Here is a 23,537-nt window from a genome sequence, read left to right as displayed (position 1 = left end):
GATATTCGAAAGTGATTGGAGGGCAACTATCTCCGCAGCCCATCCTTCCCTCAAGAAAATCGCATCCAAATTTTGAGATAGGCATTGTGTTCAACGAAGTTGATTTCCCGATAGAAAATATGTTTTTGAGGAGGACAATCCCCTACAACCCTCGGGGCAAGAGTTTTAAGTTATGCCCTGGGGGGATATATGGTTTTTATAGAAGGTGTTGTCGTAGAAACTTCAAAAAAGGCTCATTCAATTGGAAATTGAAATGGCTAGCGCCCTTTTTAATAGTCAAAATGTATTGGAGGGCAACTAGCCCCTCCCCCACGCCCATCATTCCCCCAAACACATCCAATCAAAATGTTGATATAGCCATTTTTTTCAGCGTAGTTGAATTCCAGATAGAAAATATGTTTTTGAGGAGGATACTTCCACACAATCCTCAGGGAAAGGGTTTTAAGTTATGCCCTGGGGGCATATATGGTTTTTATAGAAGGCGTTGTCGTAGAAACTTCAAAAAAGATTTATTCGATTGGAAATTCAATGGGTTTTTAGCATTTTTATTATTCGAAATTTTCTGGAGAGCAACTAGCCCCCCCCCCCCAAAGGCCATTATTCCCCCACATAAATCAAATCAAAATTTCGAAGTAGTTATATTTATTAGCGCAGCCGACTCTTAGCTGGTAAATATGTTTTTGAGGAGGACACTCCCCCACAATCCTCGGGGCAAGGGTTTTAAGTTATGCCCTGGGGTCATATAAGGGTTTTATAGAAGGCGTTGTCGTAGAAACTTCAAAAAAGGCTCATTCGATTGAAAATTCAAACGGCTAGTGCCCGTTTTAATAGTCAAAAGCGATTAAGGGCAACTAGCCCCCCCCCCCAAAGCCCATCATTCCCCCAAACACATCCAATCAAAATTTTGAGATAGCCATTTTGTTCAGCGTAGTTGATTTCCAGATATAAAATATCTTTTTGAGGAGGACACACCCACAAACCACGGGGCAAGGGTTTTAAGTTATGCCCTGGGGGCATATAATGTTTTATTGAAGGCGTTGTCTTAGAAACTTAAAAAAAGGCTCATCCGATTGTAAATTCACACGGCTAGTGCCCGTTTTAATAGTCGAATGGGATTGGTGGGCAAATAGCTCCCCCCCCCCCCTGCGCCCATCATTCCCCCAAACCCATCCAATCAAAATTTTGAGATAGCCATTTTGTTCAGCGTAGTTGATTTCCAGATAGAAAATATCTTGTTGAGGAGGATTCTCTCCCACAATCCTCGGGGCAAGGGTTTTAAGTTATGGCCTGGGGGCATATAATGGTTTTATAGAAGGCGTTGTCGTAGAAACTTCAAAAAAGGCTCATTCGATTGGAAATTCAAACCGCTAGTGCCCGTTTTAATAGTCGACAGTGATTAAGGGCAACTAGCCCCCCCCCCCAAAGCCCATCATTCCCCCAAACACATCCAATCAAAATTTTGAGATAGCCATTTTGTTCAGCGTAGTTGATTTCCAGATATAAAATATCTTTTTGAGGAGGACACCCCCACAACCCTCGGGGCAAGGGTTTTAAGTTATGTCCTGGGGGCATATAATGTTTTATAGAAGGCGTTGTCGTAGAAACTTCAAAAAGGCTCAGTCGAAGGTAAATTCAAAGGGCTAGCGCCCTTTTTAGTATTCGAAAGGGATTGGAGGGCAACTAGCTCCCCCCCGCCCCTCAGTCCCCCCCACCTATCCAATCAAGATGGGTAGATAGCCATGTGGTTCCGGGGGGTTGAGTTCTCGATTGAAACTATATTTTTGAGGAGGACACTCCCCCACAACCCTCGGGGCAAGAGTTTAAGCTCTGCCCTGGGGGCATATATGGTTTTTATAGAAGGTGTTGTCGTAGAAACTTCAAAAAAGGCTCATTCAATTGGAAATTCAAAGGGCTAGTGCCCTTTTTAATAGTCGAAAGCGATTGGAGGGCAACTAGCCCCCCCCCCCTCACGCCCGTCATTCCCCCAAACACATCCAATCAAAATTTTGAGATAGCCATTTTGTTCAGCGTAGTTGATTTCCAGATTTGAGGAGGAGACTCCCCCACAACCCTTGGGGCAAGGGTTGTAAGCTATGCCCTTGGGGCATATAAGATTTTTATAGAAGGCGTTGTCATAGAAATATCAAAAATGGCTCATTCGATTGGAAATTCAAAGGGCTAGTGCCATTTTTAATAGTTGAAAGTGATTGGATGGTAACTAACCCCCCTCTCACGCCCACCTTTTCCCCAAACACATCCAATCAGAATTTTGAGATAGCTATTTTGTTCAACGTAGTTTAAAGTTCTGGAAATTAGGTCTTTGAGGATGACAACCCCCTCACAGCCCTCAGAACAAGAATTGTAAGTTATGCCCTGGGGGCATTTACAGTTTTGTCGTAGAAGCGTTGTCGTAGAAACTTCAAAAAGGGCTTATTCGATTAGAAATTGAAATGGCTTGTGCCCGTTTTAATAGTCGAAAGTAATTGGAAGGCAACTAACACCCCTTCCACGCCCACCATTTCCCCAAACACATCCAATCCAAAGTTTGAGATAGCCATTTTGTTCCATGCAGTTAAAGTTCAAGAAATTATACCTTTGAGCACGACACTCCACTCACAGTCTTCAGAGCAAGGGTTATAAGTTATGCCCTGGGGGCATATAAGTTTTTATTGAAATCTTTATCGTAGAAACTTGAAAAAGGGCTCATTCGATTGGAAATTCGAAGGTCTAGTGCCCTTATTAATAGTCGAAAGTGATTTGAGGGCAACTAGCCCCCCTCTCTCGCCCGACTTTTCCTCAAACACATACAATCAAAATTTTTAGATAGCAATTTTGTTCAGTGTTGTGGATTTCCAGATAGAAATTATGTTTTTGAGGACACTCCCCCACAACCCTCAGGGCAAGGGTTGTAAGTTATGTCCTGGGGGCATATAGTGTTTTTACTGAACGCGGCGTCGTAGAAACATCAAAAAGGGCTCATTCGATTGGAAATTGAAACGGCTAGTGTCCTTTTTAATAGTCGAAAGTGATTGTAAGGCACCTAACACCCCTTCTTCGCCCACCATTTCCCCAAACATAACCAATCAAAATTTTGAAAAAGCCATTTTGTTCCACGCAGTTAAAGTTCAGGGAATTATACCTTCGAGCAGGACACTCCCCCCACAGTTTTCAGAGCAAGGGTTATAAGTTCTGCCCTGGGGGCATATAAGGTTTTTGTTGAAATGTTTGTCGTAGAACCTCATTCGATTGGAAATTCAAAGGGCTAGTGCCCTTTTTAATAGTCGAAAGTGATTTGAGGGCAACTAGCCTCCCTCTCTAGCCCACCTATTCCCCGAACACATCCAATCAAAATTTTTAGATATCCATTTCATTCAACGTAGTTGAAAGTTTTGGAAATTAGGTCTTTAAGGATGACAACCCATCCCCCCACAACCCTCAGGGCAAGAGTTTTAAGTTATGCCCTGGGAGCATGTAAGGTTTTTATTGAAAGCGATGTTGTAAAAACATCCAAAAGGGCTCATGCAATTGAAAATTGAAAGGGCTATTGCCTTTTTAATAGTCGACAGTGATTGAAGGGCAACTAACCCCCCTCTCACGCCCACCGTTTCCCCAAACATATCAAATCAAAATTCTGATATATCCATTTTGTTCAACGTATTCGAAAGTTCTGGAAATTAGGTCTTTTACGATTATAACCCCATCAGAGCTTTCAGTGCAAGCTTTGTAAGTTATGCCCTGGGGGCATATAAGGTTTATATAGAAAGTTGTTGTAGAAATTTCAAAAGGGGCTCATTTGATTGGAAATTGAAATTGCCCTTTTTAATAGTCGAAAGTGAGTTTAGAGTAATTTCACCCCCTCTTACGTCCCCCATGTCCCCAAACACATTCAATCAAAGTTTAGAGATGACCATTTTGTTCTTCTGGAAATTATGTATTTAAGGATGACAAACCCCCCAGAGTCTCCAAGGGCAAAGGTTGTAAGTTATGCCCTTGGGGATATATAAGGTTTTTAATGATAGAACTGTTGTAAAAACTTCAAAAGGGACTCATTCAATTGGAAATTGAGAGGGCTAGTGCTCTTTTTAATAGTTGAAAGTGATTGGACGGTAACTAATCCCTCTCTCACGCCCACCATTCCCCCAAACACATCCAATCAAAATTTTCAGATAGCCATTTTGTTCAATGTAGTACAAAGTTCTGGAAATTAGGTCTGTGAGGATGACGACCCCCCCCCCCAGCCCTCAGGGCGAGGGTTGTAATTTATCCCCTGGGGGCATATAAGGGTTTTATTGAAAGCATTGTCATAGAAACTTCAAAAGGGCTCATTTGATTGGAAATGGAAAGCGCTAGTGCCTTGTTTAATAGTTGAAAGTCATTGGAGAACGACTAACGCCCCTCTAACTTCCACCATTTCCCCAGACACAGCCAATAAAAATTTTGAGATAGCCATTTTGTTTAAAGTAGTTGAAATTTCTGGAAATTAGGTCTTAGAGGATGACAACCACCCTCACAGGCCATAGGGTAAGAGTTGTAAGTTATGCCCTGGGGGCATATAAGGTGTTTATAGGAAGTGTTGTTGTAGAAACTAAAAAAGGGCTCATTTGATTGGAAATCAAAAGGCCTAGTGCCCTTTTTAATGGTCGAAGGTGATTGAACGGCTTGACATTCTTATAGTAAAGATCTATGTGGGTATAATGTATTTTTGTTGTTGTTGTTGTTGTTTAGACCAGGGCATTTCGTATCAAAGAAGTTGTCATAGGAACCTCAAAAAGGGCTCATTTGATTGAAAATAGAAAGGGATGATGCCCTTTTTAATAGTCGAAAGTGATTGGAGGAAAACTAATCCCCCTCCCACGCCCATCCTCCCATTTGACTTTATGTTTAAAAACTAAATGTTGCCATAAGATTAAATCAAAATGCACTGTGTTAATGCTAATTCCCAGTAAGGCATCTCAGCAGTATCCCAAGAAGAACTGAGGGTTTTATGTTCAAACTTTTGGGCTGCTTCTGCTCTTAAAATTTAACCAAATCAAAATAGCTTAAGTGTATCCAAGCTATCAAAGAAAGTAAACAGATTTTTTTTGCAAATTGTATCAAGTTTTCCATTTCAGGTCAACTAGACGAGGTATGAAACTAAATTAAACACTTCTATTTGTGTCCAGATTTTTAAGAGGGTGTATATTGTTAAAAATTGCTGAAATTTTTTCTCCAGCATACAAATAGCAGGCTAAACTATAAATCTTTAAAAAAAACGGAAAGATTTAAAGTATTATTTTCTTTGTCTCTGAAAAGACTATGTCAATATAAAACAAACAGAAATTAATTAAAAAAACTTTTTCCACAAAATAAGTTTTTCAAAGAAAAGTAAAGAACTCCATTAAACAAAAAATGAGCAAAAAAAAATCAAACAATCCACCAAGTGTGAAACTACCACAAATCAGCGTTGATAAATAAATGAAACTCAAAACAAACAGAAATTACAATAAATAACCGAGTCAAACTCAAAATGAGCATAAATTAACACGAGTTGGGCGCAAAACCCCTTTGCTTTCCCAAGAGTAGAGCGAAATTTGCCCTGTTCTGAACAAAATACAGATGAATGTGCATTGTCATTTCAATAAACATTTACTGGTGTTTAGTAATCAAAATTTTAATATTATTTTATTTATTAAAGTTATAAAAGTAAAAACATTTATCTTTTTTTCATTAAAGTACAAAATATGTTCTGGCCTTGGGAAGGCATAGGGGTTTTGAGCCCAACTTATGTTAATTTCTGCTCATTCTGAGGTTGACTTGGTTATTTATTGTAATTTCTGTTTGTTTTGAGTTTCATTTATTTATTAATGCTGATTTGTGGTAGTGGTAGACTATCTAGGACTGGGACAATTCTAGAACTGGGGCATTCTAGGACTATCCTTTTTATATCAGAATTGATTGACTGAACAAACACCATATGATTTTCTGCTTTCATACAGAGACTTTTAGTGTTTGCATTTGTAAAAGCCAGCTTGCTTTTCAATGGAAAAATCAAATCATTCAGGTAGTAATAAACTGATTTGTTTAATAAAAATTTAGCATCAAAACAAGATTTGCTCTATTGTCTATACATAGATACAATGGTAATAGATCTTTTGTGTTTTGACCAGAGGATGTAGAGTGAAACACTACATCACATATGCAAAAATCAACTATGTGAGTTGTGCAAAATATCTCTTTTTTGGCATAAATAAAAAAGAAGAAAAAACACATACCTCCACTGCTTGACCAAGCTCTAGATCAAATGTGACAACACAAATACACTGAATCCAATCAGATAACCTGTCCCAAGGAGATCTATTGCTATCAAAATCTATTGAGGATCTTTCATATTTTTCAAAGTCTTTCACATGATTCAAAACAGTTTTATCAGGACTTGTCTCTAAAGTCATCCTCTTGATACTAGTTTCTGTCATACTCATGTCTGCCTCCTCCCATTCATAAAAACTGTCAACATCATCACTATCCAGTGCTGCATCAGTCATGGTAACAGAAGTAGAGTCTTAGATAAACATCAAATAAAAAGAGTTGAGAAATAATCCTGATAAGAAAAATACTGAATAAGTATAATCATTGCATTATCTGCTGAATTTATTGGAGCATTCTACAAAAACTGGTAAGAATTGTCCCAAACATGACATCTAGATAAATTTCTTTGGTGATTATTTCAAAATTTACTTATGCTAATATCACTTCTGTATTAGAAATTTAGGATTTAGGAGAACTTTTGACATAATAATTATAAAATTTTATTTAGATGTTACTTGTGGCAAATTAATGGAATGTTCAATTGCTTTAAAAATTAGGGGCTTGCACACAAAAAAGCTAATATTGAGGTTTGCAAATATACCAGGTAAATATACACAAAAATGCAAAAAGTATTTCAGCATCAACAGGAAAAATTGTTATAAAGGATAAATATCACTACAACCAAAAAAAAAATATAAATGATTGTGAAGAGGAGGGCAACAAAAAGTATTAAAGACCTTTGTGACGTCTCTTATCCATCCTGTCTTTGTAAGCTCAGAATACCATAAATAACAAATAGATGCAAACAAGGCAATGTGATAACAGCATACAAGCTTCTAAATGCTGGGGATACCATTCTTGACCTTTTCCAAATGGAAAATTTAAAGAGAGCTAGGGGTCACCCTCATAAGCTTTTCCAAAAAAAAGCATATACCAGACTAAGGAAAAAATTCTTTTCAGGTAAAGTTGTCAGCTTGTGGGACTCCCTCAGTAAAAAAAACAGTGACATCTACCATCATGGATGCATTCAAGTCATCAGTGGATAGGGAGTGGCTCAACAAAACAATGGATTGGGAATGCTTGGGACACCACAGAGTACTAACTATCATCACTGAATCTGACAGACACGGGATTCATCCTATCACTAGCAAGTGCAATTTAAAGTAGTTTTAAGGTAATGAAAATAGTCAAAACTGAAGGATCAAAAAAATTCCTAGGCCTTGAAAAAAAAATCCTTAGTTTACTATCTTCAGAACTAGTATCTTCCCTTCTTCTTTTAGCAACGTCAGGTATTTGGGAAATTCCTCTTGTGTGCAGGTATGGTATTAAATAACTGTGGTTTCACTTTCAATAGACTGTAAGACACAATTTACTTTTTCTATATACATAATAAGAAAGACAACTATTTCATATATTCAAGAGAATAAAACTGTTTGCCTTTTCCCTCAAAGTAAATACTACTTTAATCTCTAAACAAGCTTTTTAGCAAATATATATATATATATATATATATATATATATATATATATATATATATATATATATATATATATATATATATATATATATATATATATATATATATATATATATATATAAAAAGAAAACCTTTAGAAAAAAAACATGTTCAAACCTTCAAATTTACCAAAAACTAAAAAGAAATTTGAATTTTTTTCCTGCTGCCTACAAAGTTCTTAATTTTATAAGACCTGGACCGATCTTAGGGGGAAAGTACCCTCCCTTAAACATGATATAAGAACACAGTATAAAAAAAACTTGTACAGAATATTGACTGATCCATTTTTTCATATTATTTGGCTTCATAATGGACTGGCAAGCATAAAAAAGATATTTCTGACAGAAAAAGATGCTTATGGCATGTGATACTTTGTTTTTATATTTGGTGAATTCTCATAAACAGAACTTTAACACAAAAAAAACATAAATCAGCAACCTAAAAATGTCTCTTTTTGTCTTAGCATGTCTCCTTATGGAGAGCTGCTACTCTATACCTTTGCCTCCACTGTAATAAAAAAACCAATTTGCTAGTCTGACAATGTACCCTGGTAGAGTTTTAGAATTGGGACTAATGAGAACAAAATATGTTACAAAAAAAAAAATAATTGTAGCTAACAGATTTTGACAACAGCTCCACTATACTTTTCCCCTAACCTCCTCCTCCTAATGGGCTAAAATACAGCTCAAATTGTGTATTTCCCATCATTTGGGGAAATACATTCTATTCTGCAATGTGTCACTATTGTTTTTCTGGTTCTTGTTTCATCATGGTTAATTAAATTTACATGTATATGGATTAAAACAAGAGAACCACATGTTGCTAACTGGATAATGCAATGTCTTACCAATAGAAAGCAGGTGGTAAGGGTATTTGGAGACAATAGATCAACCTTCTTCTCAGAATCAGGAGATGTAAAAAGTGGAGTACCCCAAGGAACAGTTTTGGATCAAGCTTTATTTAATATTTCTATCAATAATGCACCTTCAATCACATAGAATAATATTTTATTATATGCAGATGATCCCAAAATAAATGGTCCTGTTCATGACCCTCAAAGTGCCAGAGCCATCCAGGCTGATATTGATGCATTGTCAAATTAGGCAAAATCCTGGCAGCTTGAATTTAATATCCAGAAATGAAGAGTCATTCATTTTGAAGCAAATAACCATTTGTCTCAGTATTTTATGGAATCCAGCAATGGTTCAACATAGCCAATCATATGGGGATACCACCAGATGGCTAATTTGACAGTGTATATATATACACATCTTTAAATTAGCCAACTGGCCAACCAGTATTTTAAGCCTAGGAGTCCAGCTGGACATAAGGAACCTTATTAAGAAAACAATTCTTAGTCCATAATATGCAGAATGATCCTAGTTAACACATTTTGCAGGGGGAGAGCCTTTATCTTTTCTTCTTTCCTTGTTTTTCAAAGAATTTCATGAATTTCTTAGAACCTATACATTCACAGAATATCTACCCCCACCCCTCTAATGTGCAAATATATACCTAGAATTGCATCCTCAATCTAAATATAATATCCATTTGCATCATAAATGAACTTTACTCCCATATTAGCCATGTGGTGGATGTCCAATCATATGTAGTCATGGTCAAAAATATCTATTAATTGTGGTTGATGATAAGCTCAAGTTTAATTTTCATGCACAGTCTGTAGTAGACAGTACTAGCCTAACCAAACTCTTGGTTTAATAAAAAGAAGATTCTGCAGTAGATATCCAGCTGTGATCACCAAGCTCTTAAAGGGCCTGATAAGAGCAAAATGGGAATTTGGGATGTGTGTTGCTAATCCAGTTAATCAGAGTGATATCTCAGTTCTAAAATGCAGTGATGTGTAGCTAAATGCATAGGCTAAAAAGATTTCAATATCTTACATATCCTACCTGATTATATAGACCTAAGCTCAAACTACCATCTCTCACATAGGCCTAGGCTATAGACATAGGTGAGGAGATGTAATAGTCATATACAAGTTAGTAGATGACCAGAGTATGATCCCCAACCTTGTCTAGATAGTCAGCTCACCAAGTACCAGAGGCCACCCCTTAAAGCTTTTTTGAAAACATACAAACACCAGACTGCAAAACAAATTCTAGGCCTAGGCTATTTTAACAATGCAGTCAGCCTATGGAACTCCCTTAGCCAGAATGCTATTATGTTGCCAAGTGTGGAATCCCTCAAATCTGCAGTTGACAAAGACTGGTGTAAGAAACCTTGGCTCACAATATGGGATGTACCTAGCCCAACAAGTTGAATTATCATCATCATTGACCAGCATTCACAGGACTTGTAATTATTACTGGCAAGTGCAATTTAAGCTAATGGACTTCATGGGAAATATATAATTTGGGCTAGGCTATAAATTTCCGCATTAGAGAGGGGGAGGGGTAAAATAAAGCTGTTTTAGGAATAATACAGTCTAGGCTAAGTAGGTCTAAATTAGAACTTTATAAAAGTTGTTTTGATAATTTTACTGATTCTAACGATAGCTATTTGCTTTGTCCGACCTAGAATCTAACCATTTTCAGAACAATATGCCAATTCTTAGCTGGAATAAATTAGCCTAGTGTTTAACCATGTTAGTTTGCTTCTTGAACAAAGGTTATAGAGTTGCCAACTAGCGAAGTTCCAAAGAGTGAAAAAGGTCCAACAAATAAGTGCTTTTGGCTAGACGGGAGTGAAATCGGTAAATAAAACAAAAGTGGGTTTAATGCATACAAAAAGAAAGAAACTCAGAATTTTGGGAATTTAATATTATTTTATGGTTATGAAGGAAGATCTAGACAGTTTAATTTTGTTTCTTAGTGTATTTCCACAATTTTTTTAATAAAAAAAAATGTAGGTCTAATATTGTTCTGTTCGCCTAAATGTTGTATTTGACATTTTTACGCGTCTGAGGTAATTGTCAAAAATTATTTGTTAAGCTGGTCTGAAATGGAAAATCACCAGGATAATGTAGATTGACAAAACCAGCGTGTCATTGAACACACGTTGCTGTGCAGATCTCCCCTTGAATACAGCTCAGCAAACTACTACTACTTTTAACTCACTACAATACCAAACTGCGAATATTAGACACGAACTTTAAGCGTAACACTGAAAATATGATTCCATACCATTTGAACTCCCTTCAGCCACACTTTTCGCAAATGACCCGGATGATGTTGAAGCATGATTTAAGATTTTTTTTTTTCAAGTACAGCTCTTGCAAATATGAAATAATCATAAAACAACATTCTTTCATGCTTTTCGTGACCTACTGGATGTACAACATTACTTTCTTTGCTTTTCATGCATATGCATATCCTTTGCTACTGTTTATGAGACATGCATGTTTTTTTTCTTTTAATACTCCACGAAACCCAAATGGTCGCTTGCACTGCTAATATATTGCCTAGAATATATCAAATTCTACACAGTTATGGCAAGTAGCCCATTATGGACTTCTGTTTTCAAATTGTTCAGTTCTGAGAGCTTTCGCTAGGAAACTGGCATTTAAATAAAATTTTACAGGTTAGTGGAAAAGGAAAAAAATTAAGGAAAAGAGGTTAGCGACGCTTTTATAAACAGATAGAAGTGCTTTGGATAAGGGTAAGATTTAGAACTTCTGGCTCAGCATAAGATTTCTACAAACTGCTTTCAGCCACTGTGTTCTCTTTTTTGTTCAACCCGGTTTCTCTGAATCTGAAACCCGCTGAAATACAGAATTCAAACTTGGGCTTTCGTCATTCTTTGCGTTCGCATTCAAAAGTGAACTACTCGTACATTTGTTTATATTCATGACCAAATAACTAAATTAGTGGCTGAAATGAAAATGAATGAAAACCTGAAGTACCAAACACAAACAAATGCTTAAATGTATTTCTTTGTCCAATTGCAATTGCTAAATAAAGGCGTATGTACTGTAACTCAGTCCTTTGATATCAAATAAAAATCTCTAGTTGTTGAACACTAGTTCGTGTCATGCAAACTGTAAAATCTCTGTTCTTTACCCTCCTTTATCAGCACAAAATGCTTTCAACAAAGAAAGTTTCAATATGGGGTTCTGGCTCTAGAACCCCCTTTGTGGAAATTCTTTCCTGCTCCAGACATCTGACGGATGTTAAATGGCTGAGCCTGAAAAGAAGGCTTTTGCCTCTGTAAACATTGTTTTAGAACAGGAAAGACCATGTAGACCTTTCGAGTATCACATCTCAATGACTTGGCCAGAAAATATAAGTTATGACTTAATGCAAATCTATTAAGTTTTTGGTGTCAAAGGTCATTTTTTAACATTTCTGAAGACTAAAAGTTTTTGGGAGTCCTAAAAAAATATATTAAAAATCATTAATTTGATCAAGGCTAGTAAAGTAAAAGTCGTATTAAAGGTGATAAGGACGCTAAAAAGAAACAGTATTATGCACGAACAAAACATCAATAAAAATCAGACAGTCCGTCATGAGATTTACTAACGCTTAATGCTATAAATAATATATTGATTCATGGCCATACACCCATTGAAGGTCGAATTAGTCTTTAGTTTAGAATTAAATCGATCATTCCTGTCCCTCTCTCCTCCCCTGCTATGGTAAAAAAAATGGCGTTCCAAACCATGTTCGAATTTTAATGCCAAAAGTAGACCCCGAAGCAGCGCCGAAAAGTCGGCGGTGTGCCACGGAAAAAAAAGCGGTGGCGCGCCCCCGCGCTTGCATCCGCGCGCTGACGCCGCCGCTGCTTCTATCGGTGGCGGTGTCACTAAAACGCTGCCGTTTTTTTTCTCTTTTTTTGCTTATCGATATCGACCTCAGAACTTCAACCGTCATCCCGGCTAATCTGTTTCTAAAAGATAAATACTGTTATCTTGGGCTCGCCATGTATATCGGTTCGTAGGAAGGAGAAGAAGAAATTTTTCTTGAAACAAAAATTCTACCTTCCACTTTAAAATTCTGTTCATTTTTCTTTCTGATTTTTCGGATAAAAAGAGGTAGGTAAAAGATCATTCGGCGGTTCAGGATGTTATCATAGGCAGCGCAATCGCTCTGCCTAAGCAATGAACAATGTTGGCACAATGTATTTTTTTTTCATACCAGGGCAATTCTTGTCGAAGGAGTTGTCGTAGAAACTTCAAAAAGGGCTCATTCGATTGGAAATTGGAATAGCTAGTGCCCTTTATAATAGTCGAAAGTAATATTAAGGCATCTAACACTCCTTCCATGACCACCATTACCTCAAACACATCCAATCAAAATTCTCTGATAGCCATTTTTTTCAGAGTAGTTGATTTTCAGGGAGAAATTATGTTTTTGAGGAGATTACTCCCCCACAACCCTTAGGGCAAGAGTTTTAAGTTATGTCCTGGGGGCATATAAGACGATGTTGGCACAATGTATTATTTTTTTTCCTTTGGGCCAGTGTACTTTGTATGGATGACGTTGTCATACAAACTTTAAAAAGGACTCAGTCCATTGGAAATTGAACTGACTTGCACCCTTTTCAGTAGTCGAAATTGATTGAAAGGCAACTAACACCCCTTCCAAGCCCACCATTTCCCCAAACACATCCAATCAAAATTTTGAGACAGCCATTTTGTTTAACGTAGTTGAGAGTTCTGGAAATTAGGTCTTAGAGGATGACAACCACCCTCACAGCCTTTAGGGTAAGCGTTGTAATTTATGCCCTAGGGGCATATAAGGTGTTAATAGAAAGCGTTGTCGTAGAAACCCAAAAAGGGGATCATTTGATTGGAAATCGAAAGGCCTAGTGCCCTTTTTAACAATCGAAAGTGATTGGAAGGCAAGACATTTTTATAGTAAAGATAAACGTGGGTATAATGTATAATTTTTGTTGTTGTTGTTGTTGTTTAGACCAGGGCACCTCGTATCAAAGGAGTTGTAGGAACTTCAAAAAGGGCTCATTCGATTGAAAATAGAAAGGGCTGATGTCCTTTTTAATAGTCGAAAGTGATTGGAGGGAAACTAATCCCCCTCCCACGCCCACCCACCAAATTGCCTTTATGTTTAAAAAGTTAATTTTTCCATAAGATTAAATCAAAATTGACTGTGTTAATGTTAATTTCCAGTAAGGGATCTCAACAGTATCCCAAGAACGACTGAGGGTATTATATTCAAATTTTCGGGGCTACTTCTGCTCTTAAAATTTAACCAAATCAAAATAGCGTAAGTGTATCCAAGCTATCAAAGAAAGTAAGCAGATTTTTTTGCGAATGGTATCAAATTTTCCATTTCAGGTCAACTAGACGAGGTATGAAACTAAATTAAACGCTACTATTTGTAACCAGATATTAAAAAGGGTATGTGTTGTTAAAAATTGCTGAAAACTTTTTTCCAGCATACAAATAGCAGGCCAAAACTATAAATTCTTAATTAAACGAAAAGATTTAAAGTATTATTTTCCATTTCCATGAAAAGACTATGTCAATATAAAAAGAACAGAAATTAATTAAAAAAAACTGTTTCCACAAAATAAGTTTTTCAAAGAAAAGTAAAGAACTCCATTAAATAAAAATGAGCAAAAATAAAACCAAATAATCTTCCAAGCGTGAAACTACCACAAATCAGCATCGATAAATAAATGAAACCCAAAACGAACAGAAATTACAATAGATAACCGAGTCAAACTCAAAACGAGCAGAAAATAACATAAGTTGGGCTCAAAACCCCCATGCCTTCCCAAGCCCAGAACATAGTTTGGTCTTTACTGAAAAAAAAATACAAATGAATGTGCATTGTCAGTTTAATATGCATATACTGATATTCAGTAATCAAAATGTTAGTATTATTTTATTTATTAAAGTTATAAAAGTAAAAACATTTATATTTTTTTAGTAAAGTGCAAATTATGCTCCGGCCTTGGGAAGGCATATGGGTTTTGAGCCAAACTTATGTTAATTTTTGCTCGTTTTGAGTTTGACTCGGTTATTTATTGTAATTTCTATTCGTTTTGGGTTTCATGTATTTATCGATGCTCAATGGCTCCAGGCAGAGCGAACAAACTCACTTTTGTTACATCAGTTGTAACTAAAGCGATATAACCGCTAATTTAAAATAGTTGGTGTTGTTAAGCCATGGCATCTGACTTGTATACAGTGTTTTTTCGATGTTGTTATTTGTTTTTTTCACTTCCTTTTCGTATGTATTTGATGAACAGGAGATGTTTGAATCCCAAACTTTGAAAGTTATACACATATTAGCCGAAATCATTAACAAGAAGAAAATGACTAAACACAGGATTTTATAGGAACAATGCGGTGTTAAACATAAACACAACATAGGTTTTCCGGGGTCTAGTGGCTAAAAATGAGGATTCTATTTGCTCTGATTAACGGTGAACATAAACAATTTCCTCATGGCCCAACAAATTCCTGTTTTGTCATATTGTTCTTGTATGTTTTTAGCCAACCATTTAAAAATCCTTACTAAAATCAAGTTGAGGTTGAACGTGCTTGATGAAGTGGAATTTTTATTATTATTTTTAATCAGAAAAATCGGCGCGCCGCCGGTCAGAAATCGGCGGCGCGCCGCCAAAAAAAATTTCGGCGCGCCTGGCGGCGCGCCGCCGCTGATACTAAATCACACATCCGCCGCCGTCATGTCGGCGGGGCGCGGCTTCGGGGACTAGCCAAAAGGCATTTTGCTGGGAGCTTCAGCATGAGAATTTGGATTTCGAAACTTTTGGGTGCAAAACAGCCATCAGCGATAAGCCTCGTTTCCAGCTCTTTAACATAAGGAAATAATTTTCTTTACATGTACGGTGCACAGTATTGTTGGGAAGAAAGCCTGCTCTCATCTTGCAGTTTGATACAGATAGAATTGCTTTTACCAATCTAGCAATGATTTATGATGTTCAAAATGAAAATTTTTGGCATCTTGGCTTTTCATGGGTAGAGTCAAATAAAATTTAATCCATACAGAAAAAGAACCCTGCCAATAGTTTTAATCAGAATAATTGACGTCAGATTCCCTTTGTTCTGAAGTTACTGTTTTTCTTTCTTTTTTTTTTTTTCGTCTCCAAAAGATAATTTCGGCACATCTGGGCTTGCGAGAGTTGATTTTTTGAAATAAATATCTTATCGTACGAGGGCTTTTCTACTTGAATAATCAAGAGGTGAAATAGACTCTACAATTTTTTCATATGACAAGTCATTTAGCTACTTTTTCGCTAAATATCTGGTAGTTACAGAAAGGGCTTTTGGGGAGGTATGGACCCATGTTTTGCGTCAAAAGATAAAGATTGAGCATTATCAGACGTTTTCGTTTAAACAAGGTGCGACAAGCCTGCTTCTCCTATTACAAGTCGGAGATGGGAGTGGCGTTGAAGAAGCAGTTTTACACTTTGGGTCTCAAGGCGTATAGACTAACAGTTTTTTTATTATTCCGGTACGACAGAGATGCAACATACCTACCCTTCAACTAGAAAGTCGGCGATAAGAAACACTGAGAGTTCTTGGATGAACTGCACACCCGCTTTACGCATCCACAAATTTAGATTGTGGACGCATCCACAGGGACAGTTACAATTGACTGTCCTTGAATGATTCCGCATTATAGAAAGTGAATCATGCCTGCCTTCCTTAAGAAAAATGACAAGGTGATGATTTTGTGTTACGAGCCTGGTTCAAGACTCCGATAAGGGGAGGGGGGAGTGAAAGATCTACAGCCATATTTTACCTCCAATTAAGGTGACTTAAAAATGCTTGTATAATTCCAATTCAAATAAGGTGCATCAAGCCTACCTTTGTTTCAAAAACTGACAGTGACAGGTCCGGGCGGCATCAGTGGGCTCACTTTGGTTCTCTAGCCACACCAATAAAATAATTAAGATAAGATATTTATTATAAAACAAAATAACTATCACAAGGCCGGCTGGGCCAAATTGGTATTTAAGACTCAAACAAAAAACAGGACAGTAACATAAAAAAGGTTTAAAAACAATCATACACTTAGAACTGACAAAAGGATGCGCTGTCATTATATCAAATTGGTATAGAAAAAAAAACTTATACAAGTAACAAAAAGTAAATTAGTTGGATGTTTTTTTAACTTTTTTTTGTAACTTAAAGTCAAGCAGCGAGTTAGATGCAATTTAGGAACGGGCTGAGAAATGGCCCAACGTGGGCAGAGTCTTGGTGGAGAGTGCGTTTTGGGAAAATATTTTTCGTACGAATCGTTTGAACATTCGTTCGCTTCATAAGGAAAATGAGACATTTTAAATATAGTTTAAAGTGCCTTTAGGGCTCTCATACATATTGAACTTCATTGCACAACCACAATTCCCATCAAGATCGCACCCTTTTTAGAAGGACGTAATTTCGTTTTCTAAAATTATACAAATTTCCCTGTTCTAATATCATAGGCAGCGCAATAGCGGTGCCTAAGTAAAGAGCGATGTGGGCACAAGGTATTATTTTTTTTCCTTTTAGATCAGGGCACTTTGTGCAGAAGGAGTTGTCGTTGAAACTTTGAAAAGGACGCTCATTCGATTGGAAGCTGTCGGAAGTGGAGGCCCTCCTGACTGGAGGGCAACCAGCCCCCCCCCCCACGCCTATCATTTCCCAAAACACATCAAATCAAAATTTTGAAATAGCCATTTTATTCAGCGCAGTTGAAAAGACCAGTAATTATGTCTTTGAGGATAACAACCCCCCACACCCGTCAGGGCAAGGGTTGTACGTTAAGCCCCGGGGTATGTAAGGTTTTATTGAAAGGGTGGTCGTATAAACTTCGGATGGGGCTCATTGGATTGGAAATCAGAGGTTCTGATGGCGTTTTTAAGAGTCAGAATGATCAGAGGGCAACAACCCCACCCCCCTCACATCCTCTTTTCCTCAAATGCATCTGATAGAAATGTTGAGATAGTTATTTTATTCAAAATAGTCTGAAGATCACATAACAAGACTTTCGGGGTTGAAATAACCCCTCAGAACCTAGGGACAAGGGTCGTAAGTTATGCCCCGGAGGTATATAAGGTTTTTATGGAAGGGCGGTTGTATGAACTTTAGATGTTTCTCTTTTAATTGGAAATTAAAAGTTCTAGTTCCCTTTTAAGCGTCAAAAGTGATGGAAAGCAATTAGGCTCCCTTCCCTCTGACACCCTCTTTTCCCCAAACTCATCTGATCAAAACTGTGAGATGGCCATCTTGTTCAAAATAGTCAGAGATGATATAAAACAATGACTCCAGGGTTGACGCAACCCACCAGATCCATGGGACAAAGGCAGTAAGTTATGCCCTGGGACATATAAGGTTTTGATAGGATGGGTAGTCATTCGGATGGAACGTTTGATTGGAAACTGGAAGTTATAGTGCCCTTTTTAAGAGTCAAAAATGACTTGAGGGCAACAAGCCCCCCGCCCCCCACGCACATCATTTCCAAAAACAAACATCCAATCAAAATTTTGAGACATCTATTTTCTTTAGCATCGTTGAAAGGTCCAAAAATTATGTCTGGGGAGATATCAGATTCCTCAGATTCCTCTTCTCCCAGATTCCTCAGGGCAAGGGCTGTAAGTTAGGCAATTCGTTCATTGTTCACAAATAGTATATGTTATTAAAACTTTCCATAAAGTATTGTTGCTTTTCAAAAAGATAAAGGGCATTCAGGCGAGCCTTTCAGAGAATTTAGAAGGGAGTATTGAACTAAATCAAAACACGTTATGTGTATACGGGTTGTCAAAAGGGCTTAACTCAGGAATAACTGAGCATATTAAATTGGAACTTCCAGGAAATGACAAGGGAGATGACCAATTGACCAAAAAGGTAATATTTGCCTGTTACTACTACTACTACAACTACCACCATTGCTACTGCTACTACTACCCCTACATATAGCATATGTTATTGACTTTCCATAAAGATTATTATTATTTTCCAAAAAGACAAAGGGCATTCAAATGAGCCTTTCAGAAAATGTTGAAAGGATCAAAACACGTTGTGTGTATGCGGATTGTCAAAATGGCTTAACTGAGGAATGACTGAGTATATTAAATTGGGACTTTCAGGAAATGATAAGGGATACAAGTATTACCAAATGACCAAAAAGGTAAAATTTGCGTGCAACTACTACTGCTACTACTACTACACTACTTAATTTGAAATATTGAGGGGAAATTTGAACTAAATCAAATGACACTATGTGTATGCACATTGTCAAAAAGGCGTATCTCAAGAATGGATTTGGGCATTAAGTTGGTACTTTCAGAAAACACTTAAAGGGGAAGATCAATTGAACCAAAGGCAATACGTGCAAGCTATTACTAATATTATTACCCCTACTACTGGTACATTTACTACTAATACTATTTCAACTACTACTTCTATCACAACTACTTGTAAGGCTAAGAGCATTAAGATACAAAATTCAAGAATTATATTAATATACAAGTTATCAAAAGGACATATCAGCAAAGTCATGACAACGACTAATTGTATTAAGTTGAAACTTCCATGAGATGATGAGAGGGATTTTCAACTGACCAAAAGGCAATATATTGATACTACTGCTGCTACTAGTACTAGTGTTATTACTGCTAATACTATTACTATTAATACTTACAGTACTACTGTGACTACTATAGTTTACAACTATGCCTTAGGGTATGAAGGTGAAATTTTCAGGGAATTTTCAGGGGGGGAGTGAACTGAATCACAACAGGCCGTCTGTATGCATGCTATCAAACGGGCGTATCCGCAATATCTTAGGAACAGTTTGGCGTGTGAAGTTGAAATTTACAGGGCTTGTTGCGGGGAATGTTGAATAAACCAAAAGACAATATTTGCATCCTATTGCAACTGCTTCTACTCATACTAGTACTACTGCTAATCCTACTATTATTACTACTGCAACTACTACTACTACTGCCACTATGGCAAAGGCTACTACTATTAATTTTACTGAAGCTACCAATACTACTAATGCTATTACTGCTGGTACTACTCCTACTGCTACTAAAGTTAAGGGTATAAGGTAAAAATTTGGGAAAAGTGAAACTGTATTGAACTAAATCGGAACACACTATACCCACACAGGTTTTCAAGAGAATATATCAGCAATGCTTCAAAAACGCTTGATGGTATTAAATTCAAACTTTTAACGTGTGTTGAAGGGGATGTTGAAGAAACCAAAGGCGCTATGCGCATACTGCTACTAATAATACTACTGCTACTACAATTGCTGCTACTATGCAATTTAAGGAATCATTTACATGGTTTAAAAGGCGAATTCTTCGAGCAAATCGTTTTCATAAGGATTTTCTCTGAGAACGCTAGCAAAAGGAAAATATCCCCAGGAAAACCAGAAGACATTAAGTAATGTGTATAAGTAGAATACTGAGAATTATTCTCATTTAAATCGCGTGAAAATAAAGCTCCTGGTAGCACTTGAACATTCCGCACTTGAGAAATTCTCCGACAGCGCTAATGATCCTCTTCTTTCCGCCTTTGTGACCGAGAATCAAGGGCGATTAGAAATTGATTTCAATCCCCGCCCTCCCCCGAACCACTGCTATAATTATCTAAAGATTCATTGAGGATTGGGGAGTTAAGGCTTAAAAGCACACTTGTTAAGGGTTAATCACACTCCCCCAAACTGTACAAAGATCCACCTTCTCCTCCAAATTGGGTAATGCGAAATTATAAACCACTATTAACAACATTATCAAGCCTTGAAATGAAAAACTTAGTTAAATGTCTCTATTAAAATAAATACGTATATTAATCTTTTGTTTTGTATGGACAACCAGTGTCGTTACTAGCCAAAATGTTTGGGGGTGGGGGGAGCAAGAGATTTTACTGACTGACTGGTCATTTTTACTGACTGTTAGGTAAAAAAATTAGCATAATCCCGTCCGTTTCGAATACAATACGTAAAATCACTGCACGAGTCGGTAAAACTGCTGCATTTACCAACCAAGATTTAGATTTCGGTACACATCATGTTACTATTTTAATGCTGTTTATATAACCAAATGTAAAGTTGTGGCGCCATCTACAAAATCACAGCAGGAGTCGGTAAAACTGCTGTGTTTACCGACCAAGTTCAAAATTTCTGTAAATGACATGTCAGTATTTTCGTGGTCTTTGTTGAATCAAACAAAGAATTTTAATGGCATCGGAAAAATCGTAGCGGAAAGCGCTACGATTTTACCAAATTATTTTTTTCCCCGAGTGACCAAAACCATTGGGTGGGGGCGTCCCCCATACTTGACGGCCATGTGGACAACTTGCATCTTTTGGAATGAGTGTGCCACCATCTGACTCGTAAAATAGAAATCTCAATACATAGTTTCCCGACTATTTTTAATCCACTGGCTAGCTCAGGATTTTCCGTCGGTGGGTTTTTGCATCCTTTGTACAAAAATCGTTGTTTTCGCCAATATAGTGGCAGACGACATCACTTTGTTGTCACATTCTTTTTTCTAATTAGAAAGGTTAGTTGGACTTTCAACTTCTTTTCTAATGAGCCTTCTCCCAATGTTCTAGGACCGTGGGTTCGATACAATCGCCCATGAGGAAAAAAACATAGACGTATTATTGTTAATAGACGCCATTCCGCACGGGATTTTGCAAGTTCCATGAGCCTTTTCTTCTTTGCCTCCGGTTAACGCATTAACTTTGAAATTGGAGTTCATTGAAAATGGTTGTTTCATGAAATCTGTTTTTGAATTGTCTTGAAATGTAGTTTCTTGAATTCTGAGAAAATCGAACTGTGAATTTCAGACCAGTTATCTTTTTATGGTCTTGAAGGAAGCTTCAATTTCTCTATGAAAATATTATAAGCCTCCCTTAATTTGACGCCTCTGTATCTACCACGTTGGACTCAACTAAGATTTGTTGTTATTTTGTTTTCATTTATCCAGCGATCAAGGCTCTCAGAAGTAGAGCCAAAATATTCAAACTTTTAGTGTATTGAAGCATTATTCTTTACTTTCTAACCAAATAATTTTTAAAATTTTTCTATATTATCCTTTTGTTTTAATTGAATGACGGTTTGGTCTAAGAAATTATATACGAAAGATAATGATAACGTCAAAGTTAGTAATGTAAAAGCGATTTATCAATAAAAAAGGAAAACAAAACATGCAGACTACCCCCCCCCTCTGTGAATGACGATTTGCCATTCACCTAAAGTGTTTTGTTAAAGCCTGTGTATTTGCTTTAGTCTATAAAAATTACTGTTATCGCCAATGCATTCTTCAAAGGAAATAATCACCACAACCCCCGGCATTTGTTGTATCCGCCACCTTAGATTGTTTCCTAACCCGCTCAGGTTTTGCGAGCGGTTTCACATGAGATCTGGCATCTATTTAAAATTATAAATCTATTGAAAAAACAAACAAAAAACAAACTAATAAACATTGATCCATGATTATCCTTTTCAGAAAAGAAAAAAAAATGCAAATTCTACATTTTTGTAGATAGTGGCCTCAAACTTCAACGATAAGGTTCCCTGACATGGTGAATTCGATGAAAAAATTTTCATCAAAACCATTCGCCCTTATGAGTATCTTTTCCCGCTTTTAAGAAACCGGTGCAAATATTCTCAAGGTCATAAAAAATGACTCCGTAAATGAGAGATGTTGCCCCTTTTTCAACCCCCACTCTTTAAGCTAAAGTTTGAATTTTTGTCCCAATTCTTTAAGAGCGAAGTTTAACCGAAAAACAAGTTTTATTCAAACGAAAATAAAGAGCAATACTAAAACTTAATATGAACAGGAATTTCGTACTATAATGTATATATGTAATTATAATATATGTATAATAATTCCTTATGTGAGACGTATTATTTCATTTATGAGGGTAGCTGCCCCTTCCTCAAGCCCCCACTCTTTACGCTACAGTTATGACTTTTTTGCAACAATTCTTGAAAAAGGACTGGTATAAATTAAAATGGCCTAAACTTACATCAGGTCTCAATCACAATTGGACTAAGAAATCTGAGTAAAACATATTGACATACGTTCCGCTATTCAGCCACAAACAGCAATGTTTAGTTGCCAAGCCAGTGAATTTTTTTTTAGAGGTCTAAAAAGGCTGAATATCCCACAAAGGTTATTCATTTTAGGTACTTGGCATGTAAGGTCGATGGAAGTAAAGCGATATTAAAACAAAAAGAACAGAAACCTAGCAAACAAAAAAATATCCGTACAAAAACCCTGTATATCAGACATTTTATTTCCCATATGAGGGTTACAGTCCCGTTTTCAACCCCCCGTGTATGAGGAAATTATTTGTATACGAGAAGTACTGTTCCAGAATGTGAGGTTGGCTGTCCCCTCATCAACCCTAAAGCGATTTGTGTTAAGATTGGACTTTTTGTCCCAATTCTTTACGAACGAGTGCTCAAACACGTAAACGAGGATTCATTGACTCATTTGGGATCGGAATAAGGCTCAACTCGATTATCTTTTATCATCTTCAAGAGTCGCTCGTTTTTGCATTTCTTTGAAGATTGCTTCGATTTTTTTTTTAATTTCAAGCTGCGATATCGTCTTTTTAGAAGTGCCTGTCAGAACGCAAGTTTTGCTGCGGTTCAGAATTCCCCTGCGAAGCAATAAAAGTGGCATCAACTCAAGGGAAAGACTGAACTGAATATAAAGACCTTATCAAAAAAAGCCAGTGAGGGACCAGACTCAGGGTTGGCATGCAATGGAGGATTCGAATAACTGATTGCATGATCTAATAGCTTGTCTATCACTAGCACTGGTGCAAAAGCCC

At 37.0% G+C, this 23,537-nt stretch overlaps 1 protein-coding gene across 3 annotated transcripts in view; it reads right to left on the bottom strand.

Annotated features, from left to right (window-relative positions):
• Positions 1-10,401, bottom strand: part of LOC148954013 (protein DENND6A) — a 127,637-nt gene extending 117,236 nt beyond the window's left edge. For 2 of the 3 annotated variants that reach the window (XM_089086881.1, XM_089086880.1), the window contains exons 1-2: positions 10,348-10,401; positions 6,252-6,577 (exon numbers count right to left, since the gene is read on the bottom strand). In XM_089086881.1, the coding sequence (XP_088943007.1) occupies positions 6,252-6,521 (270 nt within the window). In that variant the 5' untranslated portion in view covers positions 6,522-6,577; positions 10,348-10,401. Of the gene's footprint in view, positions 1-6,251; positions 6,578-10,335 lie in introns of all 3 variants that reach the window. The other variant, XM_089086882.1, reaches the window with a different exon arrangement.
• Between the last annotated feature and the right edge of the window lie 13,136 nt (positions 10,402-23,537).

Source organism: Artemia sp. Qi Xiang Cuo, chromosome 3, assembly GCF_049724085.1.
Source record: "Artemia sp. Qi Xiang Cuo chromosome 3, ASM4972408v1, whole genome shotgun sequence".
NCBI lineage: Eukaryota > Metazoa > Arthropoda > Branchiopoda > Anostraca > Artemiidae > Artemia > Artemia sp. Qi Xiang Cuo.
This window is presented reverse-complemented; position numbering and strand designations above follow the sequence as displayed.